Source organism: Erythrolamprus reginae, chromosome 8, assembly GCF_031021105.1.
Source record: "Erythrolamprus reginae isolate rEryReg1 chromosome 8, rEryReg1.hap1, whole genome shotgun sequence".
NCBI lineage: Eukaryota > Metazoa > Chordata > Lepidosauria > Squamata > Dipsadidae > Erythrolamprus > Erythrolamprus reginae.
In genome coordinates, this window is record NC_091957.1 from 24,547,769 (window position 1) to 24,570,351 (window position 22,583).

General features: G+C 43.7%; 2 protein-coding genes across 3 annotated transcripts in view; one reads left to right on the forward strand and one right to left on the reverse strand.

Moving 5' to 3' along the window:
- The window catches only part of TARDBP (TAR DNA binding protein), a 72,757-nt gene extending 50,874 nt beyond the window's left edge, over window positions 1-21,883 (forward strand). For both annotated transcript variants that reach the window (XM_070759306.1, XM_070759313.1), the window contains 2 exons: window positions 6,332-6,460; window positions 21,655-21,883. In XM_070759306.1, the coding sequence (XP_070615407.1) occupies window positions 6,332-6,429 (98 nt within the window). In that variant the 3' untranslated portion in view covers window positions 6,430-6,460; window positions 21,655-21,883. The remainder of the gene's footprint in view (window positions 1-6,331; window positions 6,461-21,654) is intronic.
- LOC139171272 (somatostatin-2-like) lies at window positions 16,877-22,039 on the reverse strand. The gene is made up of 2 exons (XM_070759335.1): window positions 21,938-22,039; window positions 16,877-17,101 (listed from the first exon to the last, which is right to left on the reverse strand). Exons 1-2 carry the CDS (start codon window positions 22,037-22,039, stop codon window positions 16,877-16,879), a joined length of 327 nt encoding a protein of 108 aa, XP_070615436.1.
- Window positions 22,040-22,583: the final 544 nt, after the last annotated feature.

The following is a 22,583-nucleotide window of genomic DNA, read 5'->3' on the forward strand; positions in this document are numbered from 1 at the left end:
TTATTTAACCCTTTCACATATTTAAATGTTTCGATCGTGTCCCCCCTTTTCCTTCTGTCCTCCAGACTATACAGATGGAGTCCATGAAGTCTTTCCTGATACGTTTTATGCTGAAGACCTTCCACAATTTTTGTAGCCCGTCTTTGGACCCCGTTTAATTTGATCAATATCCCCTCATGATTTTGGTGTTCCAGCAGAACTGAAGAAACCAGGCTGGCTTTTCATCTTGTTTTTCCTTTCCCCCCATGGTTTTCTCCGGTTCCCCTCTTCGGTTCTCCACTCCAGTTTATCCTTTGGTCCTGAAATCCTCTCACAATCCCATCCAAATCCTAGCCAAGCCCAGCCCTGCTTAGCAGCCTGGCAGCTGCTCCTTCCCGCAGAGTCCGCTATCAAAGACTCATTACGCATTTAGCATCCACACCACCTCCAGTTTTTGTATAATGGGGTTGGAACAGTCTTTCCAGTGACAATCAGTTAGACTAGACTCCAGCTTGGCCAGCTTTCTTCCCCCGTCTGTTTCTGCCAGGTTTGTTGCTGTAAAAACAGGACTGCGGTAAATAAAACAAGCCTGCAGACAGCTCACACCCTTGTCCTGATTTGTTGGCTTGGCTCAAAGCAATAGATTTGGCACACAGGCATGAAATAGTTGGGTAGCAAAGGATGGCCAGCAGTAATGTCCTCATTTGCGGAAGAGGAGCCTCGGGAGATTCAGCTACTTAGACTGCTTTATTATTTATTTATTTATTTATTTATTTATTTATTTATTTAGTTAGTTAGTTAGTTAGTTAGTTAGTTAGTTAGTCCAATACATAATACACATTGAAGAGAAAGATATGTAATAATATAAGTAAAGAAAAGAATAGAAGAAAAGATATAAAAGTATAGGTGAACATATTTGAAAGGAAGAAAAGATAAATGAGATAAGGAGAGACAATTGGACAGGGGACGGAAGGCACACTGGTGCACTTATGCACGCCCCAATCCATAATTCCTGCCCTTGAAGATGGCTCAGCCTTTCCCAATATGGGCCTTTCCAGATTTAACAGAACAACAGATTTAACAGGGACCTTGGAGGTCTTCTATCCAACCCCCTGGTCAAGCAGGAGACCCTAGACCAGTGATGGAGAACCTATGGCATGGGTGCCACAGGTGGCATGAGGAGCCATACCTGCTGGTATGCGATCAGTTGCCCTAGCTCAGCTGCAATGTGCATGTGTGTACCAGCCAGCTGATTTTTGGCTCACACAGAGGCTCTGGGAGGGCATTTTTTGTTTCTAGAGAGCCTCTGGGAGATGGGGGAGGGTGTTTTACCCTCCCCTGTGCTCCAGGGAAGCTTTTGGAGGCTGGGGTGGGAGAAACACAAGCCTTCCGGACCCACCAGAAATTGGTAAACAGGCCATTTCCGGTCTCCAGAAGGTGGGAGAAGCTGTTTTCGCCCTCCCCAGACATTGAATTATGGGTGTGGGCATTCAATTTGCACCCGAGGAAAAAAAAGGTTTTGCCATTAATGCCCTAGACCACTCCAGGCAAACAGTTGTTCAATCTCTTCTTAAAACCCTCCGATGATAGAGTACAACTTCTGGAGGCAAGAGTTCCACTGGTTAATCGTTCTCACTGTCAAGGGAATTTCTCCTTGTTTCTCTCCTTGATTACTTTCAGATACAGATTAATAGAGTTGGAAGGGATCTTGGAGGTCATCTAGTCCAACCCACCCCCACCCCCGCCGCCCAAGCAGGAGACCCTACACCATTTCTGACAGATGGCAGTCCACTCTCTTCTTGCAAATTTTGAGTGATGAAGCTCATACAACTTCCGAAGGCGACTTTTGTTCCATGGGTTGATTATTCTCACTGCCAGAAAATTTATTCTTGTTTCTAGGTTGAATCTCTCCTTGTTCAGTTTCCATCTATTATTCCTTGTCTGGCCTTCAGGTGTTTTAAAAACAGCTTGATCCCCTCCTCTCTGGGGCAGTGCCTCAAATATTGGAACACTGCTATGATGTCTCCCCTGGTCCTTCTCTTAACTAGACTAGCCAGGCCCAGTTCCTGCAACCGTTCACCGTATATTGTAACCTCCGGTCCTCTCATCATCCTGGTTGCTCTTTTCTGCACTCTTTCTAGAATAGAATAGCATTCTTTATTGGCCAAGTGTGATTGGACACACAAGGAATTTGTCTTTGGTGCAGATGCTCTCGGTGTACATAAAAGAAAATATACTGTACCTTTGTCAAGAATCATGAGGTACAACACTTAATGATTGTCATAGGGTGCAAATAAGCAATCAGGAAATAATCCATATTAATAAAAATCTTAAGGATACAAGCAAGACGTTACAGTCATATAGTCATAAGTGGAAGGAAATGGGTGATAGGAATGATGAGAAAAAACTTGTAGTAATAGTAGTGCAGTCTTAGGAAATAGTTTGACAGTGTTGAGGGGATTATTTGTTTAGCAGAGTGAAGGTATTTGGGGGGAAAAACTGCTCTTGCGTCTAGTTGTTTTGATGTGTGGTGCTCCAGAGCAACGTTTTGAGGGTAGGAGTTGAAACTATTTATATCCAGGATGCGGGGGGTGGGGGTCTCAGTAAATATTTTCATAGCCCTCTTTTTGACTCGTGCAATATATAACTCCTCAATGGAAGGCAGTCAATGGAAGTCTCAACCTCTTTTTTTCTAATGTGACCAAAACTGGATGCAGTACTCTAGGTGTAGTCTTACTAAGGCTTTGTAGAGTGGTATTAGTACCTCACTTGGTTTTTCCATTCACTTCTTTTTTTGTCCTTCCTTCAAGTGCTTTGGAGAATACAATCATAGAATAACAGAGTTGGAAGGGACCTTAGATGTCTTCCAGTTCAACTTCCTGCTCAAACAGGAGACCTTATAACATCCTGGACAAGTGGCTGTCCGGCCTCTTCTTGAAAACCTGCAGTGATGGAACATCTACAGCTTGTGCAAGCCGTTGAACTGATGAATTGTTCTGTCAGGAAATTTCTTCTTAGTATTCCAAAGTACTCTCCTTGTTTAGTTTCCACCCATTGCTTCTTGTTCTACCCTCAGGTGCCTTGGAGAATAGGTTGACTCCCTTTTCTTTGTGGCAACCTCTGAGATATTGGAAGACTGCTATCATTCACACACCCCGGTCTTTCTTGGATGTATTGGGATTAACCCCAGAATTATGAAAACAGTTGTCTGAATTTATCTGCTCCAAGTTGCATCAGGCTGCGTTAGACTGACCAGCATAGGAGAGAAAGATGAAGTCTGTTGGTTTATATCAGTGGTTCTCACCCTGGGAGTCGGGACCCCTTTGGGGGTCAAACAACCATTTCACAGGGGTCACCTAATACCATGGAAAAAGACAAATTTCCCATGGTGTTAGGAACTAAAACTTCTATTCTGGCACCTTGGAACATATTTTTTCAATCCAACCAATCAGGCGTTGACAGTGGGGGTGTACCTCTGAATCTTCTTGCCAATCAGCTTCAAGCTCTGTTGGGAGAATTGGTGCTAGACTTATGGTTGGGGGTCACCACAACATGAGGGGCCACGGCATTAGAAAGGTTGAGAACCACTGGTTTATATGGTTCCATCTCCGAATGTTTGTGTGTCCTCAATTCTGCCTCGCTATACTGCAGCTTTGAGGGGGGGGGGGTTGCTCTTCTCCATCTTAATTTCTTGAGCTACTTCTTTATTAGGGGCCCATTAGCCTTATGGCAGCATTGTTTTTTTACATAACTGTCCCAAAACAAAATTAAAACAATATTCTACTCATTTCAACTCATGCTGAAATTGGCAGTGGCTGCAAAGAAAAAGGCGGAAAATGAGGTCAATTCAATAAAAGGATTTCCCCCAAAGCCCAAACCACCAAAAGATTGATCTCCCTCCACCCCCGGTAAGTATGGACTCCAGAAAAACAAAAAAAAGACTCTGCAAAAATCTGTCAATTTCTTTGTTCCGTTCCTTCCTTTATTTCTATTTATTTATTCATTTTGCTTTTATGCTTCTCTCAGACCTCTCAGGCAAGGGGAATGAATTTCTGTAAAGAAAGCCAAACCAGGAATGAGAATTCTAAGGTGTCCACACCAAGGAATCTAAACCTACTAAACAAATAATTCCCTCAACAGTATCAAACTTTTTACTAAGTCTAGACTGCTATTTCTACTAATTTTTTCTTTTCATTCCTATCACCCATTTCCTCCCACTTAGGACTGCATGACTGTAATTTGTTGCTTGTATCCTTAAGATTTTTATTAATATTGATTGTTTCTTGATTGCTTATTTGACCCCTATGACTATCATTAAGTGTTGTATCTCATGATTCTTGACAAATGTATATTTTCTTTTATGTACACTGAGAGCATCTGCACCAAGACAAATTGCTTGCGTGTCCAATCACACTTGGCCAATAAAGAATTCTATTCTATTCTAATGAGGAATTATTGGCTGTATTGATAAGCTGAGCTTGGAGAAGGGAAGGTAAAGCAGAGACAGAAAAGGGTTTTTCAGCGTAGCCAAAGAGCTACCATGCTATGGATAGATCAGAGTTTTAATTTATCCGTTTCTCCAGAGGCATATCTAGTGCCTGAAAAACTTTTTAAAATATGAGGGTTATCTGGAAAGTAAAGTCACAAGGCACGTAGCTCTCACGGTGAATGTTCGCCGAGGAAGGTGGTATTACTATCGTGTAGCGGGAAGCCAGCGGAGGGGAACGAGCAGTGCCAGTGGTCAGTAGATCATCGACTGACATTGTGGTGAAGGTTAGAGATGAGCGTCCTTCCGTTTCCCTCCAAGTGCAAAGTGCGCACTGTCATACGCTACCTAAATGCTAAGGGCATGAGCGCTGCCGCGATGGGTGCCCACGATGCTGACTGAAGCGCACGGAATCAACAGAGTCGGTGCCGCCTGAGAATTTCTTGACCGTTTCGAGATTGAAGGCAAGGCTTTTCTCAACTGTATAGTGACAGGAGATGAAACATGGAGCTTATCTCCATACTCCAGAGAGCAAACGTCAGTCAATACAGTGGTGCCACACCCATGCTCCTTCAGCCCCAAAATTCAAAGCTCAGCAATCGGCGAGAAAAATTTTGGGCACCCATTGCACATAAATCTTGGGTATTCTATTCTATATTCTCCTCTCCTCTCCTTTCTTCTTCCATTCCATTCCATATTCTATTCTGTTCCTTATTCCTTATCCTAGTCCAGTCCAGTCCATTCTATCTTCTCTTCTCTTCTACTCTCTTCTACTCTCTTCTACTCTCTTCTACTCTACTCTACTCTACTCTACTCTACTCTCCTACTCTACTCTACTCTACTCTACTCTCCTACTCTACTCTACTCTACTCTACTCTACTCTACTCTACTCTACTCTACTCTATATAGCCTAGAAAGACTTTCGGGGGACTTCCAATATTGATGATCCATTAGCAGCCTCCTGGGACAGAGCAGGCGACAGGATCCATTGAAGCAGAAACTTGTTACGTTTCCCAATTCTTTCACCTCCTGTTTCTGTCACCTCCTCAGTTCTCAAAGGAAGGCCAAGCTTGTGAGTGACACCTGGCCTAATGCCGGTGGATGTGTTTTTATGGAAGCACCCTAAAGAAAACCAAAAAGACTTTTAAATGTTTCCTCCCCTGCCGCCTCCCAGTTTCTCCATACCTCTGTAAGCTTCTTCTCAAGGTAACATGGCAATTAAATACCCTCAGGAAAGAAGCTTTGGCAGCCGGGGACTGGGAGGTTGATGTGGGGGTGGGAGTGGAGAGCATGGGTGAAAGGATGCCGTTTTGGCTCAGTTTGTGTGTACTGGTAGTAGTGCTGGGCGGTGAATAGATAGAAATATTTTTGATTCGAGTTCCACTTAAGCTGTGGATTCTGCTCTGAGGTGGGACAGTGAGGGACGAGAGCCGATTTACCTCAGCGGTGGAACCTACTTACCTTTCCTACCGGTTCGGAAGTGCACAATTTACATATGCGCTTTTTCACCCCTGGCTCTGCCCACGCATGCACTATTTTCACCCTCTGCATATGTGGAGGGTTTTAAAAAAGAAAATGGCGGTGTCTGGGGGAGGCGGAGACTCGCGCTAAGGTCACTACCAGTATGCCCAAACAGGGCCGAACCGATAGCATTTCACCTTTGATGCTCCAGATGCTCAAATTTGACTTTTATTTATTTATTTATCAAATTTCAAGTTTTTCATGGATTCTTTTCCCACCTGACAAACACCCCCCCATTCTGACAAGTCACGTGACGTCCTTCTCAAAACCTGTCAAGAAGATCTCCTGAACAAAGGCATTTGGCGTTCACCATTTTTGTTTTGGTTTTGTTTTCTCCGGAACCAGCTGCCTCTGGAAAGCCATACCGTCTCCACCCTTCTGGCCTTCTGGAACGCTCTAAAGACCTGGCTTTTCCGGCAGGCCTGGGGCCATTGATCGAATGAGGTATCATCTGGATCCGTCCATGAGAGACAGGTATAGTTTTATTATGGTTTTTTTAAAATTATTTTTTAAAGTTCTCTTTTTACATGTTGCTCCTTTTGTTGTAAGCTGCCCAGAGTCCTTAGGAGTTGGGCGACATTTAAATTAAATTAAATTAAAGTAAGGTAAAGGTAAAGATAAAGGTAAAGGTAAGGTAAAATGAAGTAAAGTAAAAGTCCTCAGAGCCACCTAGAATCCTCGGAAAGGGGTGGCATATAAATCCAATAAATACACAAACAAACAAACTAACTAACAAATAAAATAAAATAAAATAAAAAATAAAATAATAAAATACAATAAAATAAAATAAAAAATAAAATAAAATAAAAATAAATTAAAATATAAAATATAATATAATTATAAAATAAAATAATAAAATAAAATAATAAAATAAAAAATGATAAAATAAAATAAAATAAAAGTCTTGGAGCCACCCAGAGTCCTCGGAGAGGGGCGGCAATTAAAAAATAAAATAAAATAAAATAAAATAATAAAATAAAAAATGATAAAATAAAATAAGATAAAATAAAATTTTGGAGCCACCCAGAGTCCTCGGAGAGGGGCAGCAATTAAAAAATAAAATAAAATAAATAAAATAAAATAAATAATATAAATAATATAAATAATAAAATGAAATGAAATGAAATGAAATAAAATATACCGTCACCAGGATGAAGCCCCTTTCAAAGCAACCGAATCAGTTGAGGGGAAAAAACCCTGCCGTGGGTTGAGCCCATCCAGCCCGCCATTTACCCCAAAAGAGAGCAGCTCATTCATCCTGATTAGCCGGCCCTCAGAAGGTGGGCGGAAAAGGTGAAGCCGGACAGCTGCCCTGTGTGCTGTGAAGAGAGCCCCATATGGAGAGTCCTAATACCTATTAAAAGACATCTGTGAGCTAAATTGAAAGAATAATGGCTCATCCCTTGGCGTGGCAGCCCGGGAGGCAGACTTCAGCACCAATTCATCAGCGGCAATTTCTGGTCCCTTACAGCTGTTAAATTCAGCCTGGCAGGCGGGCAGGAAATTAAGCCCGTGTCAATGGCGGAGATCATTTTCTTCTTGCCTTCCCCCCCCCCTTCTTTTAGTGGCCTCCGTCTCCCCTGATAGTAAATACCACGTACTTCTCTAGCTCTTTGATTCTTTTCATGGGTCTTTTCAATTGCACAGGGAAACCCTCTGGCCAGGGGAGAGAAAGAAAAAACTTAGCTACATGCTGTGTTATGGCATGGAGAGCCACACAATCCATCATTCCATTCATCAATTTAATTTAATTGCATTTATTTATTTATTTATTTATTTTTGCCAAGCATATATAAAATTATAGTAAAAGCTGTAATCTACATGACACAGTTTTAAGTACATGGGAACATTATTTATTTATTTATTTATTTATTTATTTAGTTAGTTAGTTAGTTAGTTAGTTAGTTAGTTAGTTAGTTAGTTAGTTATTATTTGTATTTATATGCTGCTCACTCCAAAAATGACTCAGAGCAGCTAACAACAGTCATAAATACGTGGCAGAAAACTTAAACTTGCCTTCCACCCTGCCAAGGTGGATAAAACGAGGGCCTAGATTGTTGAGGGCAAGAGGCTGACTCAGTAAACCGCTTAGAGAGGGCTGCAAAGCACTGTGAAGCATTAGATAAGTCTAAGGGTCTAAGGGTTATTGCTATGTGTTAGTGTTCAGCAGTAATCACCAAACCGGATACAGTATATGTATGACTACGGCTCCTTGGTCTGGAATCCGCATTACATGTTGGACACAAGAGGGGCACCATCTGAGGTCAATTGGGGGAAAGATCAGAAGCAACGTGAGAAAATATTTTACCGAAAGAGTAGTAGATGCTTGGAACAAACTTCCAACAGACGTGGTTGGTCAGTCCACAGTCACTGAATTTAAACATGCCTGGGATAAACATATAACAACAACAACAACAACAACAACAACAACAACAACAATAATAATAATTTATTAGATTTGTATGCCGCCCCTCTGACTCGGAGCGGCTCACAACATTGATAAATAATGTAACAAATCCAATACTTAAAAAGACATCTAAAAACCATATCATTAAAATAACCATACAACTCAGTCATACCATACATAAACCTCAATTACCCCATGCGTGGCGACATAGGTGGGTTTTCAGTAACTTACAAAGGCAAGGAGAGTGGGGGCAGTTCTAATCTCTGGGGAGAGTTGATTCCAGAGGGCCAGGGCCACCACAGAGAAGTCTCTTCCTCTGAGTCCCGCCAGATGACATTGCTTAGTCCAGCGTTTCCCAACCGGTGTGCCGCGGCACAGTGGTGTGCCGCGAGACACTGTCAGGTGTGCCACGGCGAGAGGCGGCGGAGGAGAGTGGGCGGATCGGGCGGGCAATGGGGCAGGGCGGAGAAGCCAGGGGTGCGTTTGGCCGGAGGCACCGTGGGGAGGCAGGGGCAGCCGCGGCTCCCTTTACTCCTACTGCCACACCACCCTGCCCCTGCTCCCCACGGTGCCTCCGGCCAAACGCGCCCCTGGCTTCTCCGTCCTGCCCCATTGCCTGCCCGATCCGCCCACTCTTCTCCGCCACCGCCTCCTGCCTTGGGGCGAGGAATCCGAGAGTCCGGGACTGTGTGGCTTTGCGCCATGAAGAGAAAACGGCCGACTTTTCCCTGCTGCCGTTTTCTCTTCATGGCGCAAAGCCAGGGCCGCCGATAGACGGGTACTACAGGGAGCGCGCTACCGGGCCCTGGGCAAATTGGGGCCCTCAGTCAGCGGCTCCTTGCACTGAGCTCCCGCTCGCAGCTGTCCCCTGGCTCCTGCTCGATGCCAAGGTTTTCGGCGCTGTCCTGCTGGGCCCCAAAGACGGAAGGCAGGAAGGAGGAGAGCTCCATTCTTCTCGCCTTTTTCCCGCCTTCCTTCTTTGGGGCACAGCAGGACAGCGCCGAAAACCGCGGCATCGAGCAGAAGCCGGGGGGACAGCTGCGAGCGGGAGCCCCAGGAGGGAAGTACCGGCAGCGCCCCGCCCAGCTGAAGCTTCACTGGCGTCGGCGGCAAATGTCCTTTGTGGCCCGGGGGGGGGGGGGGCTGCAGCGGCCGCAGGCAGTCGCAGGGAGATGGCTGCGGCGAGAGGGAGCTCCAGGCGGCGGCGAGAGGGAGCGCTCTCTCTCTCTCTCAGCTGACTGCAAGCGGGAGCCCTGACGTGGCGGTCAATTGAGAGAGAGAGAGAAAGAAAGAAAGAAAGAAAGAAAGAAAGAAAGAAAGAAAGAAAGAGAGACATATAAGAGAGGCAGAGAGAGAGAGAAAGAGAGACATAGCAAGAAAGAGAGACAGCAAGAGAGGCAGAGAAAGAGAGAGAGAAAGAGAGACATAGCAAGAGAGGCAGAGAGAGAGAAAAAGAGAGACATAGCAAGAGAGGCAGAGAGAGAGAAAAAGAAAGAGAGACATAGCAAGAGAAAAAGAGAGACTTAGCAAGAGAGGCAGAGAGAGAAAGAGAAAGAAAGAGAGACATAGCAAGAGAGACAGAGAGAGAGAGAAAGACATAGCAAGAGAGAGAGAGAGAAAGAGGGACATAGCAAGAGAGGCAGAGAAAGAGAGACAGCAAGAGAGGCAGAGAAAGAGAGACATAGCAAGAGAGGCAGAGAGAGAGAAAAAGAAAGAGAGACATAGCAAGAGAAAAAGAGAGACTTAGCAAGAGAGGCAGAGAGAGAGAGAAAGAGAAAGAAAGAGAGACATATAAGAGAGGCAGAGAGAGAGAGAAAGAGAGACATAGCAAGAGAGGCAGAGAAAGAGAGACAGAGCAAGAAAGAGAGACAGCAAGAGAGGCAGAGAAAGAGAGAGAAAGAGACATAGCAAGAGAGGCAGAGAGAGAGAAAAAGAAAGAGAGACATAGCAAGAGAAAAAGAGAGACTTAGCAAGAGAGGCAGAGAGAGAGAGAAAGAGAAAGAAAGAGAGACATATAAGAGAGGCAGAGAGAGAGAGAAAGAGAGACATAGCAGGAGAGGCAGAGAGACAGAGCAAGAAAGAGAGACAGCAAGAGAGGCAGAGAAAGAGAGAGAGAGAGACATAGCAAGAGAGGCAGAGAGAGAGAAAAAGAAAGAGAGACATAGCAAGAGAAAAAGAGAGACTTAGCAAGAGAGGCAGAGAGAGAGAGAAAGAAAGAGAAGGAAAGAGAGATAGCAAGAGAGGCAAAGAGAAAGAAAGAGACATATAGCAAGACAGTGAAAGAGAGAGAGAGAAAAGCAAGAAAGAGATAGCAAGAGAGACAGAGAGAGAGAGCAAGGGAGAGAGAAAGACAGAGGAAGGGAAGGAGGGAGAGAGAAAGAGAGCAAAAAAGAGAGGAAGAAAGAAAGACGGATGGAGAGAGAGAAAGAAGGGAAGGAAGGAAAGGAGAGAAAGAGGGAGAAATAGAGCGAAAGGGAGGAAGAGAGAGGGTTTTTTTGTCCAAACTTTTCTTTAGCCCGCCCCCCCCCCCTTTCAATGTTCCCCAGGATTTTGAAAATATGAATAATGTGCCGCGGCTCAAAAAAGGTTGGGAAACACTGGCTTAGTCGACGGGACCCGGAGAAGGCCTACTCCATGGGACCTTATCGGCCGCTGAGATTCGTGCGGTAGAAGACGGTACCGAAGGTATTCTGGTCCGATGCCATGTAGGGTTTTATAGGTCATTTCCAACACTTTGAATTGTGACTGGAAACTAATCGGCAGCCAGTGACATGGGCGAATCTAGGAAGCCCCACAATTGCTCTCGCGGCCGCATTCTGCACGATCTGAAGTTTCTGAACACTCTTCAGAGGTAGCCCCATGTAGAGAACATTGCAATAGTCAAACCTCGAGGTGATGAGGGCATGAGTGACTGTGAGCAGTGACTCCCTGTCCAAATAGGGCCGCAACTGGTGCACCAGGCGGACCTGTGGAAACGCCCTCCTCATCACAGTTGAAAGATGGTGCTGCAATGTTAGCTGTGCATCGAGGAGGACGCCCAAGTTGCGGACCCTCTCCCAGGGGGTCAGTGATCCCCCCCCCAGGATAATGGATGGACAGATGGAATTGTCCTTGGGAGGCAAAACCCACAGCCACTCCGTCTTGTCAGGGTTGAGTTTGAGCCTGTTGACACGCATCCAGACCCCAACAACCTCCAGGCTCTGGCACATCACTTACCCTGCTTCACCGACTGGACATGGGGATAAAATACAGGAAATAGCATAAGGGCAGACTACATGGACCAGGAGGTCTTTTTCTGCCATCAATCTTCTATGTTTCTATTTCCACATTGGCCACTATTATTCCATTAAGGAAGTTGATGGGCCCAGCCTGGAAAGTAAGTTCGTGTGTAAAAAAATATAATCTTCTCCACTGGGGAGAATTTTCAGTTCTGAGCTTCCTTGCTCTTTTTGTTAAAGTAAACCTGGAATTAAATGAGTCCCCTGAAGTTTTATGGATCATTATATCTTCCAAATTTTGATTTTATGGCTGCACCATGAAGCTGACTGCATAGACTCATAATGCCAGTTTATGAGATTACAGGTGGATTTTCCCCAGCCTTCTTTTAATGGAGTGTGGTTGATTGATCAATTGATTGATTATTGGTTTATTGGTTTATTTACTTGCTTGCTTGCTTACTTACTTACTCACTTACTCTGGCATTTATAGGAATTGTGGTTCTCACTCTTAGTGACAGATCAATAATAATAATAATAATAATAGTAATAATAGTAATAATAATAATAATAAATAATAATAATAATAATAATAATTTATTAGATTTGTATGCTGCCCCTCTCCGAAGACTCAGGGCGGCTCACAACAACAATAAACAATGCTATACTAATCCAATGATTAAAAAACTATAACTAAAACCCCAATATCATTAAAAACAGTCAATACTACCCAATCAAAAACACACATAAATCTTGCATCAATTTCCCCATGCCTGGTGCCATAGATAAGTCTTCAGGGCCTTGCGGAAGGTGAGGAGGGTGGGGGAAGTTCGAATCTACAGATGGAGTTGATTCCAGAGGGTCGGGGCCGCCATAGAGAAGGCTCTTCCCCTGGGTTTCACCAGACGACATTGTTTAGTTGACGGGACTCGGAGAAGGCCAACTCTGCGGGACCTAATCGGGATTCAAGTAGCCAGCATGAAAGCCTCCTCTTTAGGATTCCAGCTCCAGAAATTTGGGGATAATGGCCTCAACTATGATGCTGCATAAGGAGAAGGGGTCTGTTGGCTGTCAGTCCTTGTGTGTTCTTGTGTTCTGGTTAGTTGTACACTTTGTCCCCCTCATATAGGATGGTTTGACCAGTGGGTCCTTCCTGTTGAAACAAAGAAAAAAAAATACCTTGGCTTTTACTCCTAATAACGTCTTCCTGTTTAAATCCTGGCTGTTAAATTTGTGCTCTGCTCCATTAAGCATTTATGAATAGAACTGAACCGAACCGAACAGAATAGAATAGAATAACAGAGTTGGGAGGGACCTCGGAGGTCTTCTAGTCCAACCCCCTGCTTAGACAGGAAACCCTACACCACTTCAGACAGATGGTTATTTATCATCTTCTTAAAAACGCCGCCAGCATGATATTCCTTGTGTTAATTCTTGTATTGCAGAAATAGTGTTACCAATAGACTTTTGCCTCTGGGTGCTTTTGAACCAATGTGTGTGTGTATGTGTGAGGGTCTTTATTTCTGATAACTGATCTAGCCGAGCAGAAGAAATATATTCTCAGTGTGCCCAGAGAGAGAGAGAAATATCTGCCTCTACCTAGGATCGAACTCGCAGACTCCTGATTGTCAGGCGAGAACTCCACCTCTAGGCCACTGCATCACCTCTCATTAATGTCCTTGAGAAAGTGCTCCCTGGAAGGGCTCGCTATGAATGTAGCAGGAAGGGGTACAGTCCCCGAAGACCCAGGAGCACAGACTCCCAGTTGGGGCATTGTCCCGTGCTTAACTTTGTACTCAGCGTGTGGTGCGAAGCTTCCCACATTAGACCACTTGAGCCATTCGCCTAATCTGAATGCTTAGCCCCAGGGATGCCGCTCCTGTAAACACAATCAATCCGTCCATGCAATCCCGTTCACAGCTGGCTGGCTTCCCTCCCTCTGCTAGTTTGCCGTGGCGGTGCACCTAATTTTCGCCCAGATTCCCCAATTTCATACGTCAAGCAGTGTTTGAATTCCACAACGTGGGCTGCTTGTTTGTCGCTTCGAGCTTCTTGCGAATCTGGTTTTGAAAATGTGAAAGCCAAATCGCACACCTTCCAAAATAGAAACAGAAGATTGACGGCAGAAAAATACCTCCTGGTCCATCTAGTCTGTCCTTATACTATTTCCTGTATTTTATCTTAGGGTGGATCTGTGTTTATCCCAGGCATGTTTAAATTCAGTTCCTGTGGATTGACCAACCACGTCTGCTGGAAGTTTGTTCCAAGCATCTACGTCTCTTTCAGTCAAATAATATTTTCTCACGTTGCTTCTGATCTTTCCCCCAACTAACCTCAGATTGTGCCCCCTTGTTCTGTTCACTTTCCTATTAAAAACACTTCCCTCCTGAACCTTATTTAACTCTTTCACATATTTAAATGTTTCCATCATGTTCCCCCTTTCCCTTCTGTCCTGCAGACTATACAGATTGAGTTCATGATCAGTTTTATGCTGAAGACCTTCCACCATTTTTGTAGCCCGTCTTTGGACCCGTTCAATTTGATCAATCTCTTTTTGTAGGTGAGGTCTCCAGAACTGAACACAGTATTCCAAATGTGGTCTCACCAGCACAATCTATACACCCCAAAATGGGTTCCTGAGTTTTGTTTTTACAAAAGTGGCATCTGACGTGTTGCTGAAGGATAACCGAAGGAAAGACAGCCTCTCAGTCATTTGTCACTGGTAGAGAATTGGAAGTTAATGCTTTGTAATGTTAGCCAATGTTAGTGTCGTCCATACTCCGCGAACTGCATTGGCTGCTGATTGGTCTCCGAACGCAATTCAAAGTCTTGGTCATAGCCTATAAAGCCCTACATGTTTTAGGACCAGATTACTTACAGGACCGCCTTCTGCTTCAAGTATCCCAGCGGCCGGTCAGGTCCCACATACTCGGCCTTCTCCAGGTCCCGTCATCTAGGCAATGCCGCCTGGTGGGGCCTAGGGGAAGAGCCTTCTCTGTGGTGGCCCCGGTCCTCTGGAATCAACTCCCTCCAGGGATTCGTACCGCCCCTACCCTCCTGGTCTTAAAAACTCATCTTTGCTGGCAAGCTTCGGGCCCTTGAGTGTTTTGTCTATCTCCGGTCAATGTATATGGAATTAATGTGGATGATTGTTTTAAATGTTGGGGTTTAGAATTGATTTTAATTTAGATTTCTTATACATTGTATTTTTGTACCTAATTTTGTTGTGACCCGCCCTGAGTCTGCAGAGAAGGGTGGCATAGAATTTTTTTATTTTTTATTTTTTTATTTGTTTGTTTGTTTGTTTGTTTGTTTGTCATACAAGTATAGAATTATATAGTATAAAGAGGTGATAAAAAGGATAATAGGACAGAAGGACAGGGACGGTAGGCACAATAGTGCCCTTATACATTCCCCTTATAGACCTCTTAGAAAAGGGGAGAGGTGAACGGAAGATAATTTAAGGTTGAAGATCTTGGGGTTAGGAGAAGAAACAACAGAGTCAGGTAGTGAATTTCAGGCATTGATCACTCTGTTGCTGAAGTCATATTTTCTGCAGTCAAGTTTGGAGCGATTTACATTTAGTTTGTATCTATTACGTGCTCTTGTGTTGTTGCTGTTGAAGGTGAAGTAGTCACTAACAGGATCGAATAAATCTAATAAACAAACAAATATGTTGACTACTCTCGGGGTAAAAGCTGGATTTGGGAGGATGCAGCTTGAGGGACGTAGTTGAAAAAAAGTTTTCTTTGTGGGTGGAATTATCGCTTTGGGATTTCAAGCAGGACGGTGTATTGCTAGCAAAAGTGCCCAAGGGAAGGCCCCGACCTATAACTGAGGCATTGATTGGAGCATTGATGCTTCCTTTTCACCCCAAACATCGCTCCAGAAGTCAAAGATTTTGAGCAAAGCTAAGGAAGCATGACCTCGGTTGCTTTGACATTGATTGATCCTCCACCTTCCATAATTATTCTGGCTCAGAGCTAGTGCCATCTGCATGTTATCTCTACTAACCAGCGAGCGCCTAGTAGTTTTTTCCCAACCTCAAGAGCGCTTTAAGGGGCAGTAGAATAAATTGTGAGACACGAAAGTATCTGTCTGCAGCTCCAGCCATATCTGTTGCCTCAGGCATCCACACTTCTTAGCATCTGACATTTCCCCTGAAGTTTTCACCATGATTAGAATCAGGATTAAAATCCCTCTACTTTTTGAAAGAGGGAGAAAAAGAGGAAGAGAGAGAGAGGAAAAAACAGAAAGAGAGAGAGAATGAAAAAGAGAGAGAGAATGAGAAAAAGAGAAAGACAGAGAATGAGAAAGAGAATGAAAAAGAGAATGAGAATGAGAAAGAGAATGAGAAAGAGAGAGAGAATGAGAAAAAGAAAATGAGAAAGAGAGACAATGAGAAAGAGAATGAGAAAGACAGAGAGAATGAGAAAGAGAATGAAAAAGAGAGAATGCAAAACAGAAAATGAGAAAGAGAGAGAGAGAGAAAATGAGAAAAATAGAGAAAGACAGAGAGAACGATAAAGAGAGAATGAGAGAATGAGAAAGAGAGAACCTGATAAAGAGAGAGAATGAAAAAGAGAATGAGAAACAGAATGAGAAAGAGAGAGATAATGAGAGAGAGAAAGACAGAGAGAGTGAGAAAGAGAATGAGAAAAAGGAAGAGAATGAGGGGGAATGAAAAAGAGAGAGAGAATGAGAAAGAGAAAGAGAGAGAGAATGAAAGAGATAAAGATAAAGAAAGAAAGAGAATGAAAAGGGGAAAGAGAATGAGACAACAAGAAAGTGAGAGGATGAGAAAGAGAGACAGAGACACCGGAAAATAAATGTTAACTCCGCATCGCAATGTCCTCAGTCCATGCTTTATTTGTCAATTAAATCATCACAAAATCAGAGTTTGTGCTTCGATGAGGAAAAGGAGAGAAGCTGAGAAAGAAAAGGAGGGACAGCATTACCACAGAAGGCAGAAGGGAACGCCTGGTCACAGCTTAGCAAAGACTCGGGGTGGGAAGTGATTCACAACAAACTGACCCAGTCCTTCGCCTTCAATCCCCCCGTCCGACTTGCGGCCTTTTGCAAAGAGGCCTGGGCTTACTTAGGTTGCAAACAAATGTGATGAGGAAGCCCCAGCCACCCTTATCGCCCTTGTCTGGATGGGCAGGAACCACACAGGCTGTAATTTATTTTTCTTTCTTTCTTTTTTCTGGCCCGACCATACACACCAAAAGAACAGCTCCGGAAGCCAGAAAAGCAACCAAGGGTTTGTTAGCAGAGCGTGTAGGTTTTCCAGAAGAAGTTTTTGCATGGAGTTTTGCGGTTTCGCTGGCCGAGGCGCTGCGACTGGCCCAGCATCAAGGGCTCTTCCTCCAGTTTTATTTCTGGAGGCTCTTCAAAGTCGGTGAATGCCACTGCCGAGTCACGATCCGCGTTCACCCCGTTTAGGAGCCCCGCTAGCCTTTTCAGGAGATTTTTCTGAGCTTTAGATTGCTCCTTATGGTCGTGATGAAGGAGGCAGGAGAGAAGGAGAGAGAGAGAAGAAAACAGACAAGGAGCTATTGAGATTTTTTTTTTTTTTTGGAGTAAAGGGGTTTTCTTTTAAGGCGGGGTGGAAACACACCCCCTCCCCAGGAAAATTCACGTAGAGATTAAAATAATCACCTCCAATTTTATATTTACAAGACAGACCCCTCCCTGTTTCTACAGGTAAATCCTCAACTTAACGAAGCCCCAAAGTGAAATAGTTGTGAAATCAGTTTTGTTTCACTTTATGACCGTTCTTTTCACAGAGAATCGCTGCAAATGCCAAGTTAGTAACCCAGTTGCTAAGTGAATTTGGCTTCCCCGTTACCCTTGCACATCAAAAGGTCGACAAAGATGAACTCAGGACACAGCAACGGTCATAAATATGAGTCAATCTTCAAGGATCTGAATTTTGATGACAGAAATAGAGAAGAAAAGAGAAGAGAGAAGAGCAGAAGAATAGAATAGACAATAAGAAGAAGAAGAGAAGAGAATAGAGAAGAAGAATAAAATAGACAAGAAGAACAAGAAGAAAAGAGAAAAGAAGAGAAGAGAAGAGAGAGGAGAATAAGAAGAAAAAAGAAGAGAGAATAGAATGAGAAAAGAAGAGAAAGGAAAGGAATAAAATAGAGATGAGAATAAGAATAAAATAGAGAATAAGAATAGAATAGAGAATAGAATAAGAATAAGAGAAGAATAGAATAGAATAGAATTTTATTGGCCAAGTGTGAGTGAACACACAAGGAATTTGCCTTGGTGCACATGCTCTCACTGTACATAATAGGGATTCTACTAAGATCACAACACTGAAAAATGGTCATGTTTTTCGGCACTGTAACTTTGAAAAGTCACTAAAGGACCTGTTGTACATCTAGGACCACCTGTCATAAGATAGAAATGACAGGCCCATGGCATTCACAAGAGACCTCCTGTCTTCCCAAGGGAATCCTATTCACTGTCTGAGCATAGCTTGAAAAGCTAAATTTGATCTGTTTTGAACCCAGATAGGTGGGAATCCGGGAATTTCCAGGGCTGGAGAGAGAGAGAAACTGGGAAACTTCCTGAAGTAGCCATTTCCATTTTCAAGCCAGCCTCCTCCTGTTTCCAACAAAAAGTTTCCACATCCCGAGAAGTCGTCTGTGACTTCACATTTCCTGGCACAACAGGTCTATCTGAGATTTTAATGCTCCTCTCCCCAAAATGGCACAACACACTCTGCCACGGCCAACTCGCTGCGGGACAATTCAAGAATTTGATGCGATTCATTTCATTTCTTTTAAAAATTACTTTAAATTTTGGTCATTCACGTTTTGTTTTGTCTCTCCCTCAGCAGCCTTTCTTCAGTGATTCCGTTCCACTGTTTCTTCGACATTAGTCTTGCCCAGCGGGGAGTTGGCCCTTCCAGCTTCAGAGACCATTTGTCTTGGAGCACCTATGCTTAAAGGACAATCGGTCATTTCACTTGGGTTGCCCTTGTGTCAATTCCAGGTCCCTGGGGGCGATCTGCTAGGCCAGCAGTCGGCAATCCACAGGTCTGGAGCCGCATGTGGCTCTCTCATCCCTCTTCTGCGGTTCCCTGTTGCTCAAAATATGCGTCATGATGCCAGTGTGTTGATGCTCACTGGCATTAAATTGATTGAGCTTTTTGACACACACGCACAGTAGGCCAACCATGGATCCAAGAAACTCCATATTCAAACTCAACCCTGATAAGATGGAGTGGCTGTGGGTTTTGCCTCTCAGGGACAATTCCATCCATCTGTCCATCACCCTGGGGGGGGAATAATTGACCCCCTCAGAGAGGGTCCTCGATCTACAGCTCACTTTAGAGAAACATCTTTCAACTGTGGCGAAGGGGGCGTTTGCCCAGGTTCACCTGGTGCACCAGTTGCGGCCCTATTTGGACCAGGAGTCACTGCTCACAGTCACTCATGCCCTCATCACCTCGAGGCTCGACTACTGTAATGCTCTCTACATGGGGCTACCTTTGAAAAGTGTTCGGAAACTTCAGATCATGCAGAATGCAGCTGCGAGAGCAATCATGGGCTTCCCTAAGTATGCCCATGTTACACCAACACTCCACAGTCTGTATTGGTCGCTGATCAGTTTCCGGTCACAATTCAAACTGTTGGTTATGACCTATAAAGCCCTTCATGGCATCGGACCAGAATATCTCCAGGACTGCCTTCTGCCGTACGAATCCCAGCGACCAGTTAGGTCCCACAGAGTTAGCCTTCTCCAGGTTCCGTCGACTAAACAATGTCATCTGGCAGGACCCAGGGGAAGAGCATTCTCTGTGGCGGCCCCGACCCTCTGGAAGCAGGTCCCCCCAGTGATCAGAATTGCCCCCACACTCCTCGCCTTTCCTAAGCTCCTTAAAACCCATATCTGTCATCAGGCATGGGGGAATTGAGATATTGCTTTCCCCTCAGGCCTATACAATTTATGCATGGTATGTTTGTGTGTGTGTATGTTTGGCTTTTAATAAGGGTTTTTAGTTATTTTAAATATTAGATTTGTTATGTGCTGTTTTATTATTGTTGTTAGTCGCCCCGGGTCTACGGAGAGGGGCGCCAATCAAATCAAATCAAATCACAAATAAACAAATAAACAAATGAATTGTTTCAGAAGGAAACGGAACATTTAATTCAACTACATGTGCTAGTTTTGTGGCTGTCAGGCACGGGAAGAGTTTTGTGGCTCCCGGTGTTTTCTTTTTGGTGGGAAATGGGTCCAAATGTCTCTTTGAGCGCTTAAGGTTGCTGATCCCTGTCCTAGCCTCTCAATATATCTTTTGAAAGGACTTCCCTCCATTATTTTTAAAGAGCCATCTGTAGTGGTCACGTTTACCACTGTCCATGGTAAATGTGAATATAGGAAAGCAGCTAATTCTATTTTTTTGAACGGTGCATAACAAGTCTCTGCAGGATGATTTCTTCCTACTTGTTCCTGACCTTTCCAGCTGGGTTTACATTTTCTATGAGCTGCTGGAGTGTAGATAAAGTCCATTCTTAACCCAAGCACCAGCAATTTATGGCTCTCAAATGGATTTGGAACACCACAAATGAGCTGAGAAAGGTTATTCAGAAAATACTCTGTCCCAGTTTGCATTTGTCTTGGGGACAGGGCTAATGAAGCAAGGATTCTGCAATTCATTGCAGACTGTATATGTGTGCTATTGCAAAGTCTCCACTCCCACTCCGCTCCAGGGGAAGGATATTGCAAAATTCCCATTCCCACTGCACTCTGGGGACGGCCAGAGGTGGTATTTGCCAGTTCTCTGAACTGCACAAAATTTCTGCTACCACTTCTCCAGAACCTGTCAGAACCTGCTGAATTTCACCCCTGCTTCTGTGGCAAGAAGGCACAGAGGGACCTGGGAAACTGGCTTTTGAGAGAACTCATAAAAGCTGGGATTGTTATTCTTTAAAATTAGAATAGAGTAGAATAAAATAGAAAATTGGAATGGAATAGAATGGAATGGAATATAGGATAGACAAAATAGAATAGAATTAGAATAGAATAGAATAGAATAGAATACAATAAGAAAATAAGAGAAGAGAGAGAAGAGAATGGTGGAAGGTCTTAAGCAAAAAACTTATCAGGAAAGACTTCATGAATTCAATCTATATAGTCTGAAGGACAGAAGGGAATGGGGGGACATGATCGAAACATTTAAATACGTTAGAGGGTTAAATAAGGTTCAGGAGGGAAGTGTTTTTAATAGGGGGCACAATCTGAGGTTAGTTGGGGGAAAGATCAGAAGCAACGTGAGAAAATATTATTTGACTGAAAGAGTAGTAGATGCTTGGAACAAACTTCCAGCAGACATGGTTGGGAAATCCATAGTAACTGAATTTAAACATGCCTGGCATAAACATATATCCACCCTAAGATAAAATACAGGAAATAATATAAGGGCAGATTAGATGGACCATGAGGTCTTTTTCTGCCGTCAGTCTTCTATGTTTCTATGTTTCTATGAGGTCTTTTTCTGCCGTCAATCTTCTGTGTTTCTATGTTAGAAAGAGAAAACATATATTTCTATGTTTCTAAGAGAAGCAGAGTAGAATAGAATGGAAGCTGAATAGAGTAGAATAGAGTAGAATCGGATCAGATTGGATCAAATCGAATCAAATCAAATCAAATCAAATAGAAAATTGGAATAGAACAGAATAGAATATAGGTTAGACAGAATAGAATAGAATTAGAATAGAATAGAATAATAGAATACAATTCAATAAGAAAATAGGAGAAGAATAGAATGGAATAGAATAGAATAGAATAGAATAGAATACATCAATACTTCAATAGAATAGATCAATAGAATACAATACAATACAATACAATAGAGAATAGAATAACAGAGTTGGAAGGGACCTTGGAGGTCTTCTAGTCCAGCCCCCTGCTTACGCAGGAAGCCCTACATCACTTCAGACAAAAATGTTATGCAACATCTTCTTAAAAACTTCTAGTGTTGGAGCATTATTATTCTATTAGCGTTCTTTCTTTCTTTTTTGCAGTTCTCAATGGAAGAGTAAACTAAGAGCCTGCATTAAGGCTCTGATCAATTATCTTCTACTCTCCCCACCTCTGATATGTCCTTGTTTGTCTCCAATTCTTCACGTGGACCCTTCTTATGAAAAAGAAAAAAGAAACCCATGCCCCGATGTCCCTCCCGCCACAAGCCTGGACTATTTCACCATTCTTTTGAAAGCTTGCTTTCCTGAAAAGCCACCGTTTCTTCTTCAGGTATTGAAGGCATGTCAATTCACTCCCTTCCACCCGCTCAGCCCTGCAACTCACCCTGCTGGTCTGTGCAGAAAAGTTATCTTCTGCCGGCAGGGCAGCTGTGTACATGCTCCAGGTCAGCAGAAGCAGCGCCAGAAACCTGCCCACCGTCAGCATGATGGATAAATTTCGGAGGAGCCTTTGCGAGAGACAGAGAGAGAGAGGGAGAGGGAGGGAGAGAGAGAGAGAGAGAAAAAGAGAGAGAGAGAGAGAGAGAGAGAGAGAGAGAGAGAGAAGCTGTGAAGGGAGACCAGCTTCGGAATATTTTGCCCGGCTGCTGCATCTCCTTTTATAAAACCCTCCCTGAGTTGCGCCAGGTGACGGGAGCCGGGCAAAGCTCCCTGCCAAGCCAATGAGATTGTAGACAAATAGCGGCAGCATCTGTTGGGGGAATGAGAGTCTAGAAGGAGGACCAGCCCCCCAGGGGATAGTTGTGACATAACTACAAAAATGGGAGGAGAGGACACAATTCCACTGGATGGAGGAGGAGGAAGAGGATTGAAATTAGACAAGCACCCCTCCCCTGATATTCTGACATCTGGAAACTGAGGGGGGGGGATTCCAGAACTGTATAAAGAAACATTTCTGTAAAGGTGGTTAGTCTCCTTCCTTTCTTACATGCTGTTGGGTTTTTTTCCCTTGACAAAAGGTTGAGCTTTGT